The 13,171-nt window shown below is 35.2% G+C and overlaps 1 protein-coding gene and 2 long non-coding RNA genes across 5 annotated transcripts; all 3 read left to right on the top strand.

Annotated features, from left to right (window-relative positions):
• Nucleotides 1-4,025: 4,025 nt before the first annotated feature.
• Nucleotides 4,026-7,225, top strand: LOC120255306 (patellin-3-like). Its single transcript, XM_039263149.1, has 4 exons — nucleotides 4,026-5,302; nucleotides 6,160-6,284; nucleotides 6,410-6,551; nucleotides 6,644-7,225. The coding sequence occupies exons 1-4, from the start codon at nucleotides 4,130-4,132 to the stop codon at nucleotides 6,902-6,904; spliced, it is 1,701 nt and encodes a 566-aa protein (XP_039119083.1). The 5' UTR covers nucleotides 4,026-4,129; the 3' UTR covers nucleotides 6,905-7,225.
• A 130-nt stretch (nucleotides 7,226-7,355) lies between these two features.
• On the top strand, nucleotides 7,356-9,656 carry LOC120255303. Of its 3 annotated transcripts, none has more exons than XR_005534962.1 (3): nucleotides 7,356-7,456; nucleotides 7,607-7,693; nucleotides 9,354-9,656. It is a non-coding gene; the product is annotated as an uncharacterized LOC120255303 (long non-coding RNA). The 3 variants fall into 3 exon arrangements; XR_005534963.1 differs by lacking the exon at nucleotides 9,354-9,656 and adding an exon at nucleotides 8,807-9,035; XR_005534961.1 differs by lacking the exon at nucleotides 9,354-9,656 and adding an exon at nucleotides 8,751-9,035.
• Nucleotides 9,657-10,772: 1,116 nt separating this feature from the next.
• LOC120255304 lies at nucleotides 10,773-12,025 on the top strand. The gene is made up of 2 exons (XR_005534964.1): nucleotides 10,773-11,112; nucleotides 11,251-12,025. It is a non-coding gene; the product is annotated as an uncharacterized LOC120255304 (long non-coding RNA).
• The last annotated feature ends 1,146 nt before the right edge of the window (nucleotides 12,026-13,171 follow it).

The following is a 13,171-nucleotide window of genomic DNA, read 5'->3' as shown; positions in this document are numbered from 1 at the left end:
AACAAAACTGAACAAGTGAAATGGCCACATCCAACGTATCTTGCCTTCCAAGTTAAATTTTAAAAATAATAGGTTATATAATAAAGAAACTTAATTATACTATCTCAAACTGGCTTTGGACTTGATCAAACCTTGATGCTACTTTTATAAACTGAAATAAATAAATAAATAAAACAAATCAATGATTTGGCTGGCTTCCATCAAATGAAAGCCCAAAGCCAACACACGCATTCAAAGCCTTAGATGTCTATAATTTTCAATTTTCCATCCTAACATAAGCATGAATATATAATTTAATATCAATATATATATATATATATGTTTCTCAAGTACATGTGTCATCATGTAAAAACTATAAACCAACTTGGCTTAATCCAAACACAAAGAAAAGAACCACAAAAGCTTCCAACATGACAAGCAAATGCAAGCCACAAAGTTCTCAGAGATTTTGCATGACAGCATGGATCTATGAATACAAAGATAAGCAAGCCATAAAGTTATAATGTTTTGTATTATTATTTCTCTATTTATGTAATAATAACAATATAAAAATCTCTCTAGTATTGGTGGTTGTCACATCTGAAAACCATGCTAGTGATTCAATGCCTCATTATTTCATAAATATAGTGCAAATTGTGTTGGATTTTGAATTAGTTTATTAATAACTTTATCTTGTTATATTATTATTATTATTATTATTATTGAATTATATATATATTATAAGGAGAAGGTGAAGATACAAGATTAGTATTAGATTCCAATTATTGCAACTTCATACAGCTGGAAAAATCCCTTTCAATCCCTCAATTTATTATTCTTTTCAAGCCCCACCACTTAATTATCCTTTTCTTGTTCTCATTCCAAGGCATGATCAACACTTAATCATTCGCCCTTCCTCTTTATCGATGTTGATACCTATAAATAATTAAAAAACATAAATAAATATGTAAAAATATTTATCTACATGTTACCTAATATACTACACTGAATTAAGCCACAGTAGGTAAAACATTTAATTTCAACATACTTCTTTTCAATATATGGTTTAAGTGTAAATAAAATATATGTATAGTGTTTTATCCATATTATCTAAAAAAAATACTGAATTATAATTAAATGGTAAAATATATATTACTATTTACAAATATGTATAATTTATAATATAGTATAATATATGTATAGGTTGACTCACCTAGGGGTATTCTTAGATTTGAAATCTAAGGACATCCCAATAGCATGCACAATATTGAACAATATCTATATAACACCTTTTAACAGTACAGACCACAGTAATTAACAATAATTATGCATGATAAGAATATTAAATCTTATGGAAACAATCAAGACATACCAAATCAGGAGGAACAATCAAAGAATGAATCAATGCAAATCAAATCATGTGGAGATAATTAAGGAGTAAATCATATCAAATCATATGGAGAAAATTAAGAGATAAATAAAGAGAATATTCAATCTCTATAATTAAATTATTTAATTATATATTTCTTTTCTTTGTAATTTGTTTTCTTACTCTATATCTTGTAATATGTATATATTGAGGTCATGCTCTCTCCTTTATAATTCTTTACTATACATCACCTATATAAATAACAAATGTTAGATCATGAATCGGAGTTTAACTACTGTTATCACAAGTCTTTCAGTCTTAAAAAGCTAATTCTAAGGTAAAAAATACACGCATACTATTATTATTATCATTATATATATATATAATGTATAATACAAGAAACCTTTACTCATTTATGTTTTGGTTATTTTGATTTTTCATGAATATTGTTGGCTTGACAGTTGGTAAGAGACATATGTTGATCCTCAAGACAAAAGTTTTGTTTAATTGTCACAAGTCTTAATCAAGATATCTTGTCACCTTCATCCATATATATATATATATATATATTTTAACTTGATCCTTTACTTAATTATCCGTCTCTTTTGCTCTTTCAAATGAATAATCAACACCTACTCATTAATGGATAATCAAATTCATTAATAAATTGTGAAAAATTATCATGCACGGTACCATACATATATAAACTATCGTTTTTCCATGCTAACAATATTATTGAGCTAAAAAAAAAAAATCATTTAATATATCAAATATAAGGTTTTTTAAACAATGTTAGATATACATGACATAAACATCACGTCTCATTTGTTTTTATCTTCCTAAAATATTTTAAATGATTGAACTATTCTATTTATTTATTTATTTATTTAGAATGTGATTAAAGTTATGGATAAGATTTGAACTTTTAACTTTTCAATTGGAAGAGGAATAATGTTATAAAATCACGGTCATCTTTAATTCTGTGTCAGCTATGTATTAAGGTGATATTAAATATATTAGAAGTTAAATAAACTTTCCATAGATCAATGTTTTTTTTATACAAAATCAACTCATGATAAATATTATACCAACTATTTCATTGCAAAGATTGTTTGTTATTTATTTTTAAAAATTATTGTATGTGTTCAATAATATATATTTTTTAAAATTTTATGTTTTGAGAAAAAGTTAAGAATTCTATTATATATACCAATAAGCTCATTGAAAAGTTCACAAAGTTCTCCAAATGGTCCAAATTTACCAACATAAACCCAGTACTTGAAATGTTGTGCAAGAAAAAGCATTAGATAATACATCACCCAAACAACAACTAGTCTATTCATGTTCTACTGCTCAATCATGTTTTTGGGTCTCATGCACTCAAAAACTTTGTCATCTTCTTAAATTTTCTCATCACTAGCACGAGCTATCCATGCCTGATTTTTCATGTTTATCCAAATTCAAGTAAAAAAAAAAATACAAAACTAAAAAAATATAAAATTAATTCCAAATTTTTCAAAGGGGTAATAAGTAAATAGTTTTTCGCCAACAACCATTTGGTCTATTAGTATCGGGTCCCTCTGCATGGGGATGTTCGACTGTGTCGAGTGTAGGGCTCTCGATTCGATCCCACATCTCACGAGGTAGAGGCGAGATTCGGTGGTGGCAGAGGCTCCCCACGTGTTCATCCTGGGATTCAGTGACATTGTCATTTTTCTCAAAAAATAATAATAAATAGCTTTTTTTCCCACTTTTTCCACTTTTCCCTGGTCTTTTCTGCAAAAATACCAAACGGCCGTAAAGAATTACGTCACTGTTCCGTTCCGTTGTACAGATATTTCTAGCCGTTGTCCGAGCTGGCAAGTTCCGTTGATTACGGTCCAGTGCCGTGCGTGCCTGTCGGGTTCGTGGATGATCGACACGTGTCACGTTTGCGTGGCGAGGGGTGCATCTCACTGGTCCATAAAAAACATTCATTCTCTTTATTATTTTTTAATGTAAAAACAAAAATCCAATAAAAAAATGAAAACAAATCAAATAAAATCAACAAAATTTTAAAAACTCCTGAGATTGCTCCTCCATCTCCTCATCTTTAAAATATAAAAATATAATAAATAATTACAGAAACATCATCCATCTCAGCACGTAACGTAACCATGTTTAGAAACCAAAGCCAACCAAATATATGTTTATTTATTTATTTTTATTTTTTACAAAAGCTCAAAAATAAATTACGGTCATATAATTTATTAATTCGATAAAAAAAATCACATGAGACAATTCAAATTCTATCATATACACTAAAAAATATTTCAATAATAATTCATTTGCTCATTTATTATTTTCATAACATTTCGGTTGTTATTTATTTATTTTATAAATTTTATTAGAAAATAATACATATATATATATATTAAGTGAAAGGTGTGGGTATGCCGGCGGGTGACGGCACCGGCTTTGGCCTAATGACAGAGAGGCTTAATGATGTTTAAATAGCTAAACTACAAAACTAATCCTTCTCTTTTAATTCATTTTTATTATTAATAATACTAATTTTTATGGGGGGTCCCACTACACCTCATTCTCAGAGCTGGCTGCCAGTCTGGTCACATTCTCTCTCTAAAAACTCTTTCTCTTTCTCTCTCTATCTCTTTCTCTATATATCACTCTCGCTGCTCGCCTTCTTCTTCCCAAAACCCTAGAAAGAAAGCTTGCTTCTTTTGCTTCTCTTTCTCTTCTTCTCTCTTTCTCTATCTATTTCGATCTAGGAGTTCGTGATCGATGGCGGAAGAGACGCAAGTGAAGCCGGCGGAGGAGGTGGTGGTGGCTGCGGAGGTGAATAAGGAAGTGGAGGAACCGGTGAAGGTGACGGAGGTGGAGTCGGCGTTAGGGAAGGAGAAGGAAGAGGAGGCGCCGAAGACGGTGGCGGATGAGGAGGTTGCTGGGGATGCTGTGGCGGCGGCCATCGAGCAGTCGGAGTCGTTTAAGGAGGAGAGTAACATCGTTGCTGACCTCCAAGATCCGGAGAAGAAGGCGCTGGATGAACTCAAGCAGCTTGTTCAAGCTGCTCTCGCTGCGAACGAGTTCGTTCCTCCTCCCCCGCCGCCCCCACCTCCTGCTGCCGCTCCTGCTGAGGAGCCCGCGAAGACGGAGGAGCCTGAGAAACTGGAAGAGGCTGTGAAGACGGAAGAGCCTGAGAAGCCCGAAGAGGCGGTGAAGACGGAGGATCAGTCGCCGGTAGAGCCCTTGAAAACGGAAGAGCCGGCAGCTCCGGTGGCGGAGGAGAAGGTGATAGTAGTGGAGGAGGAGAAGACTGTGGAAGCCATCGTGGAAACGATCGTCACTCCCAGCGCCCAGACAGATGAGGTGGCTCCAGTGTCTGATCCAGTCCCAGAAGCAGCCGCCTCCGCAGCGGCGGAGGACACCCCGGCGCCACCGCCTGAGGACGTGTTCATCTGGGGTGTTCCTCTGCTCGGCGACGAGAAGAGTGACACCATCCTGCTGAAATTCCTCCGCGCCCGTGACTTCAAGACGAAGGACGCCCTCACCATGATTAAGAACACCGTGATCTGGCGCAAAACCTCTGAGATCGAAGCTCTCTTAGAGGAAGACCTAGGGTTCCCAGAGATGGAGAAAGTGGTGTTCATGCATGGCCAAGACAAAGAGGGTCATCCTGTTTGTTATAATGTCTATGGTGAATTTCAGGAGAAGGATTTGTATAGCAAGGCCTTTGGTGATGAAGAGAAGAGACGGAAGTTCCTCAGGTGGAGGATCCAGTTCTTGGAGAAGGGAATCCGGCAGCATCTGGACTTCAGCCCCGGTGGAGTCTGCACCATGGTGCAGGTCACTGACTTGAAGAACTCTCCTGGCCCTGGAAAGCGAGAGCTCCGACAAGCTACCAACCAGGCCCTCGCTTTGTTGCAGGACAATTATCCTGAGTTTGTGGCCAAGCAGGTATATGATTCATGCCACTTTCATTTCCTTGTTTTGGTTTACTAAGTTTCAATTTTGGTAGCTTCCTCTGCTATTCATTGATTTTCCTGTAGATGTAATATGCCTGCCTTGTGAAAATTTACCTTGTTTTGGATTGGTAGGTTGGAATTGAATTGGTTTTGTGCTGTTTAAGAAGATGTAGTTGCTTATAAAATGGCATTAGCTGAATTTAGAAATAGTGATGGGATTGGAGTGAGGTGAGCTTTTTTGGCAGGGGAAAAACCTGCTTTATGTTGTACTAGAACTTAATTTCTACTCCAAGTTTGATGAAAGTTATCTTCTTTTGGTGAAGTAGGTGTTTTTGAGTTTAGGTAGTATGCTTTTCTTATATTTCTGAAGTATCAAGTTGATGCATGGTATGTGTGTATTAGTTGACCATATTGTGTCTGGTCTGGATCGGGAAATTGCTTCTTAGTTTAAGAATTTGTCAAAGTTTGTTGTTCTCATTGATTCTTCATCATTTGTGGGTACCTGTTGTTGAAGTATTGTCGTTATGGGATTTTTTCCCCTCAGTAAACTTCAGTCATTGTCTTACTTTGTCTTAAGTTTGTTGTATGTGCATTGATTTGCCGAGTATGATATCGATGGGCAATTGTATTTTTGCTGTTTTTCTTGTATTTGATTACATCGATTGGTTTTCTCGACAACAATTGTGACAAAGAAAACTGTCAATGAGTCTTGCTTCAATCAACTGAATATTTGATTTGTATGAACTTTATTTTTCGAGAAAACATTCTCTATGGGACAAGACAATATTTTTTTTTCCAAAACAATTCTCTATTGAACAAGAAAAATAACAGAGCGTGTACCCTTGTTAGGTATTTATCAATGTTCCATGGTGGTATCTTGCATTCAATAGGATGATCAGCCCCTTCCTGACACAAAGGACCAAGAGCAAGTTTGTCTTTGCTGGGCCATCCAAATCATCTGAAACCTTGTTCAAGTTCGTAACCTGTTCTCGAGTTATTTTTCTTTTATTTTTAATCTTGTTAACCTTATATTTTGTTCATGTTTGCTAGCAAGAGTTTGAATTCATATTTTTGTAATAATTCCATTGCAATAATACAGATACGTAGCCCCTGAGCAAGTACCGGTTCAATACGGAGGCTTGAGCAAGGAGAATGACCCAGATTTCACCACTGCTGATGCTGTTACTGAGGTGATCATCAAGCCTTCAACCAAGCATCCTATCGAAATCCCTGTCACTGAGGTATATGAACTCTTAATTCACTCTTCAATGCTAGCTTTTTCTTAAAATTGGACATTGATACTTACTGTTGGATTGGAACATCGCGCGTGCAGTCCTGCAACCTTGTTTGGGAGCTCCGTGTCTTAGGGTGGGACGTCACCTATGGCGCAGAGTTTGTCCCCGGTGCTGAGGATGGATACACTGTGATTGTTCAAAAGGCGAGGAAGTTGATTGCAACTGATGAACCTGTGGTGAAGAACAGCTTTAAAACTGGAGACACAGGCAAGATCGTCCTCACCATAGACAACACCACCTCCAAGAAGAAGAAGCTCCTCTACAGATACAAAATTAAGACCTCCACTGAATCCATTTAAGAGTTCCTCTCAAAACATCAAGCTGAATCTTAAAAGAAGAGAAACAAGGAAATGCTCCTCATGATCCTCAACCGCTTCAAGAAATAGTTAATAGTTAATTTTGTTGTTCCTTTTCTCACTCCATTTGGTCTTTGTTCCTTTTATGGGTTAAAATTATTTTGTTTGATTAAAGTGAGTTGATGGTGTTGGTTTGTGAAAGAGAGACATGTGGTTTTTGAGGGTGATAGGATGGAGAAGAGGAGCTCTGCTCCTTGTTATTACCCTGTAAATTATATGTGTACATTTTATTTATCTTTTGTGGAGGTTCTTTCTTCATACAAATGTTTTGTATTTTGTTACACATCATTGTTTGTGTCATGCATGCTATTTTGAGATTTTCAGGGACAAGGAGGAGAGTGGGTTCTCTTAGCCTGGTGAGTTTCCATCAAGTCATCATTGAAGGCAGGTACTACTTAACTCACTTCTATTTCATTTATAAAGTGATAAGGCTTATGTCTTTTTCATATCTTCTTACAGGCCACAAAACAAAGCCCCACAATGTTGATTGTTATGGTAAGTTATCAAACTCATTCCTTGACTTTGTCCAGAATGCTTGTATTTTTTTTGTTCATGCTCATCTTGCAAGTATTTTTTTCACCAACCAAACAAGAAACTGTTTTTTTAATAATTTCCATTAATGTGCTATTCTTTTATTTTGTGCAGGGAGGGTTGCAAAGCATCCATTTGGCAGGAATTTTACTAGCTAAAAAAGTGGAACTTGAGTGGCTTCTTTCTCTGTGTTCAAGAGAGGTACTATTTGGCTTTTCATGATTTTTAGTCCAAATCATTGCCCCTTTTTTTTTAACCTTTATTTTTTTTAATTTCTTTTCTTTAGTTCAAATTTCAATGGCAAAGCTTTAATTTCAGAGCCCATGAGAAGGATAGCCTGAAAACCCTAACTTCCCTTTCAAATTTTCTAACCCTAGAAAGCACAATCATGGAAGTCTTACTATATGCATGTGCCTTCATGTCCTTCTTTGTTGTTTGGTCCCCATTTCATCATCCTACTCCATTTAAACTATATAAATAATATAAAGTTCCTGTTTTTTTTTTTAAAAAAAATATTTATTTAATTTGCAAGGTTAAACATAATATATCTTTCTTCATAGAATTTGTGACACTTAATGAAAATGAAAAGAACTAGTTATTCATCTCATGCTTTTTTATCTCGTATCATCACTTTGTATGTTTATATTGACTTTAAAAGAATAAAAATCATTAGTAAGCTGGGAATGCACCCAAACCCTCATATCTTTCTAATAAAAATCTCCATGAGATGTCTACAATGTCAACAATGGTTGGCTTGGATATAATTTTTTTATATCTTACCAACTGTGTTTGTATTCCGTAATAGTTGAGAACAGAACAAGAAAAACTTGGATAGGGATCATTAAAAGTACTTCAAAAAGATATTTTGACGCTAATGATGTGATCAAGAGCCTTTGTAATTTTAATTTAAAAATCTTGAGGAATGTATAAATGAAACCATGGGCGAGGCCTAGGATTCCTGAGAAAGATGCCCTTATGGTTGTCCTTTTTTTTTTGGTTCTGAGAAAGAGATGTCCTTATATTTATTTATTTTTGACATTAAGTGAGAGGCAGAAAGATTTTTCTACTTTTATGGCCTCTCCCTCAGCTTAGATTTTCTCCAGATCTACCTCTGAAAATTATTTTAATATATTTAAAATATTAAAATTTCAATGTCAAGTTAATAGATATGCCATCATCTGCTGCATGACACAGAAAATTTAAGAATTTAAATGAAAAACATGCAGATGATCTTTCTGTTTGGTTTTTGTTTTAATAGGTTTGATTCTTGAGGTGGAAAAAGTATGAATGGGTGAGTTTTATTTTATTGTACAGGTTTGAAGCTTTTTTTGACACAATTTTATTGTGTCAAACAGAGTTTTTAGTTATAGTAGCATTCCGTCGGATGAGTGCGATCAATTTTCAGTGGTGTTTGGTGTACACATCATTAACATGTTTTGTTCATTTTGTCAAAAAATAAAATAAAATAAAATAAATAATAAATAATAATTATGACGGAGTGAGTTTGGTTTTGGTGGAAATTGTATTGTAAACTTCATCAATACACTAGCTAGTTCAATTTTTATTTTCTTGTTATATCAATAATATTTTAAAATTAATTATTAAGTATATATACTTAAAAATATATATTTTTTTTTTTTTACAAATTGACCTGTTTCATTAGAAGAATGGACAAGAAGTCAAAAATTTTTGAAGTGCCATTGAGTTCAAAATGGTTCACCATTAAAGCCATTTAAAATGAACACACATGCGTCCCAAATGATTAAGTTCATATTCCTTAAATCATCCAGTTCTTTAAAACGCTTTAGAACCAGTATATTTACATATTTATATTTGAACTCCTTATTTGCCTCATTGACAGCATCAGAGAAAAGCACAAAACCAACCTCCATTTGATCATGTTCAAGAAAACAACCTTTCCAACACATGAAGAGCAAGCTCCTGCTCTGCATGAGCATCAAGAATGTAATCATTATTTTTATCGCTTTGGGCATTTAAATATTATGGGGCGGTTTGGATTTGGAATTGGGAGGGGAATGATACGTCATATGGAAGAAATGAAAATTATGTTTAGTTGAAAAAAAATATATTAGAAATAAAAATTATATTTAGTTAAAAAAAAGTATATCAGAAATGAGAAAGGTGAAATGAGAAAAGTGAAAGCATGGGGAAAATAATAAAAAGATATGTAATAAAATTATTTTTATGTTTTTAATATAAAAAATAAATTTGGAGGTCTATAAAAATATTTTTAAATAATATCATTTATTTAAATTATTATAATTAATTATTAGAAAGTTACTTATTTTTAATTAAATATAGCACAAAGCTTCACATTGTCCTTCCTCCCATTATATAGCCTATAAAAAAACCTTAAGGTTGAGCTATAGAAGAAGGCTTTGAGATTTTATGTCCTTGGCTTGTGAGAGCATTTTTAATCTTCATTGAGCATATTTCACGGTAACATAAATATCACCTCATGGTGTAATTGAGATCACCTATAAAAAAAAGTACATTTAAGGTGAACAAATACCGATTGAAGCTTTATCTTGGAGGAGACTTTCATAAATCAAATGAGAAAGTTCTCCCATATGAAGATTCTCCAAGAGCAAAGAGGTACGTCAGGCTTATGACATAAAACAAGAGTTTTTTTGGAAGCAACCAAAGTTTTCAATTCAATTGTTATGGTAGTTTTTAATCTTTGTAACAATAAGGATGCATGTTGTGGTTTTGTCGTTTTATTTTTGCTTGGTGGGTGATTTTTCATGTCGTCTTGGTGCTTTTGTGTTTATTCATACCCTTGATCTTGTTTGAGTTGATTTTAGTGTGTTCTTTGGAGAATTTGATTTTATTTGGTGAGTTTGGAATCGTTTCTGAAATTTCTACAATTTTAATACATGAGAGAGTTGAATTCTTGAATTTATAGTGCTTTGGCTTAATTTTGTAAAGGTTTTAATGAGTCCATGGCCATGGGCATTTGAATTTTTCAGTCGCATGGCCGTGGAAACCATTTTGCTTGAGTTTTCTTAGTCTTTAGAGGAGTACACGGTAGGTTCCCCTAAGATTGATATTTTTCAATCTCTAGAAGGGTGCACACCCGTGGGAAGATGAATTTTTTCCTTCCCACGCCGTGGGTTTCATTGGGCTTGTAATTTCTTGATCTCCAAAGGAGTGCACAACCATGGGGGGTGAAATTTTCCCAACCCACGCTTGTGGGGTGTCTCAAGGCTGATTTTTCTTTTGTGGGTTGTAAGGCACACGACCGTGGGTCACAAACCCATGCCCGTGGGTTTCATTTTTTTGTTGTTTTCTTGACTTGGGGTTGAGCTTTGGAAGTTCATTTGATGGCTTTTTGGTCATTCTCCTTGCTTGACACCTGGCTATCTCCACCCTTGTTTCAGTGACACATGGGCGTGGGCTTTTATAACCCATGGCCTTGGATAATTTTTTAGCCAAAGACCAAGTGTTTCTTCATTCTTCTTCTTCAACTCTCATCTTTTCTAAACCTCACAAGCTCCTCTCACCCTCTTTTGCCTCTCAAACCAAATTCTCTTTCATTTTCTTGGATTTTTGAAGCTTTTTCTGACATTTGGGTGCCCGATCTACTCTTATTGTCGTCGGTGAGCTTTCTTTTTTGTTCTTTAACTTGATCTTGGATGGTTGCTTATTAGATCTTATCTTGGCCCTCTTGGTTTTGTTTTTGTGGTGGATTTCTTGCATTTCTACACTTCATATCCATTTCTTGTGCTTGTTTGTAGCCAAGAGGACCAACCATGGCAAGATAGCCATGGCCATGGGAAATGGGGTTGCTGAAGTTTGAGATTTAATTAGTTTGTGATTCCTTTGTGCATGCATACCTCCTAGGACCAAACAGTAGCTCACAAAAGATCCCGTCACGCATGTGAGGCCATACCATTGGATGAATTTGCATTTGCAATGCAGGAGCACAGGGAAAGATTTGAGCGCCTTCGCCACCTTAAGTTTGGGCAAGACATTACATTGATTGGCGAGCGCTTCGAACAATCAGCTTGAAAGAAGTCCGAGAATTAGTAAATGTGGGGGAATGGAGCAAACTATTGACCATGCGTGAAGCTTCGTTTTGAGAGGCAACACTCGAATTCCTTGCCACATTTGAATTTGACAAGTTGGTGAAGAACTTTGATCAAGAAAATGCTATTCATGTTTGATGTTTGGGAAATAATCATAAGTTGAGCTTGACAAAGTTTTCAATTATCTTTATGATCAAGAGATTATGTACAAACTGAGGGGTACGCGCAGTTGGAAACCAATTACCCTTGAAATGTCACTACCAGTCGTGCTTATTAATATCTGGGCCGAGGTAACTTTAAGTCAGGGGTTCCTAAAGCTTCAACCCTTATGCGACCAGCATTTCACTACATCCACGCAGTTCTTAGCAGAACAGTTGCAGGCCATGGAGATGGTACGGGAGTCTTGAATCGAAATGACATCTTGTAATTTGTATCGTATGATTCAGGGCATCCCGATGCATATATATTTAACATATTGTGGTCAGTTTTCTTCTAGTGGTGGTGCCACAGATGGTGCTGAGGAGGTCATGGATGATGTGTTGTACTCGATGAGAATTCTGAGAAGAGACATTGTTGTGGTCATGTCTCCTCGGAGAACTGCTACCTCCATCTCAAGCCTCGTAAGTTGATTACGTGCTTCGGTGGATAGTTGTTCAAGTAACTGTGGGGCCTCTTCCTCGGTTGGAGAATGGTCCGTGTCCATGGGCGGGGCTTTGGTGACTCGGGGGTATCCTCAAAACTCTCTCCCTCGCTTCTCTCATTGTCGATCAATGTAAACTCACCCTCAAACCCCTCCATAAGGAGGATTTAATGCCCATTGAGCGTTTAGTTGCCACCTAACACTCAATGGGTGAGTCCCATTTACTCTTTGATTTTTTAAAATTAAAAAGGGATGGACCATCTCCTTTAAATAATTTTTTAAATTCAATTTATAAAATTTTTATTTTTATCATCACAAATTAATTATTTTTTCTAAATAATATAATAATTTATTATTATTCATATATTTTTAATTATTTTAAATATTTATTTTGTAATATAATTTTTAAAATATATTATGTAATTATTTTATTAATAATATTTAATATTTTATTAAATAATTGTAATACGGGAGATAATTTAATAAGTATGAGTTTAATGGATTGATTGTGGGTCCTATTTTATAGTATAATTATCATGAGAAATAGTTTAATGCGTAAAAGTTTAATGGATTGATGAGGTAGCATAAGTATCAAATCTAAGATAGTCTAATGATCAGTTGCCCGAATTGTGATGCTGAAGGTGACCATTGATGATATATATATATATATATATATATATATATATATATATATTAATGATGCTTGTAGAGGTGCTTGTGCTTAGAAGTGGGGCATGGGCCGAAATTTGGCATGACCCAGCCCAGAACCGGCCCGGCCAAACCTGCCGGGTTCTGCCTCATGACCTATGGTTGGCATGGTTACGAGGTTGTGCTTTTCCCAACTTAGTGATTGCGGTGGGTTGACCCACGGGTCACTCCGATTCTTCTTGCACGCCCATGGTTGAGTTTGAGAGATGGCAACAGGGTGAGGGTATGGGTGAGGATATGTCAAAAGCCGATTCATTTATCACTGTAATCCTTATCCCATAT

Source organism: Dioscorea cayenensis, unplaced genomic scaffold (assembly GCF_009730915.1).
Source record: "Dioscorea cayenensis subsp. rotundata cultivar TDr96_F1 unplaced genomic scaffold, TDr96_F1_v2_PseudoChromosome.rev07_lg8_w22 25.fasta BLBR01000938.1, whole genome shotgun sequence".
NCBI lineage: Eukaryota > Viridiplantae > Streptophyta > Magnoliopsida > Dioscoreales > Dioscoreaceae > Dioscorea > Dioscorea cayenensis.
Note: the sequence above shows the minus strand (reverse complement) of the source record. Positions and strands in the feature narration are given on the sequence as shown.

Coding starts and splice junctions, on each gene's coding strand:
- LOC120255306 (XM_039263149.1), top strand. CDS start 4,130: ATGGCGGAAGAGACGCAAGTGAAGCCGGCGGAGGAGGTGGTGGTGGCT. Junction 5,303..6,159: donor CTGAGTTTGTGGCCAAGCAG/GTATATGATTCA, acceptor TACCCTTGTTAG/GTATTTATCAATGTTCCATG. Junction 6,552..6,643: donor TCGAAATCCCTGTCACTGAG/GTATATGAACTC, acceptor TCGCGCGTGCAG/TCCTGCAACCTTGTTTGGGA.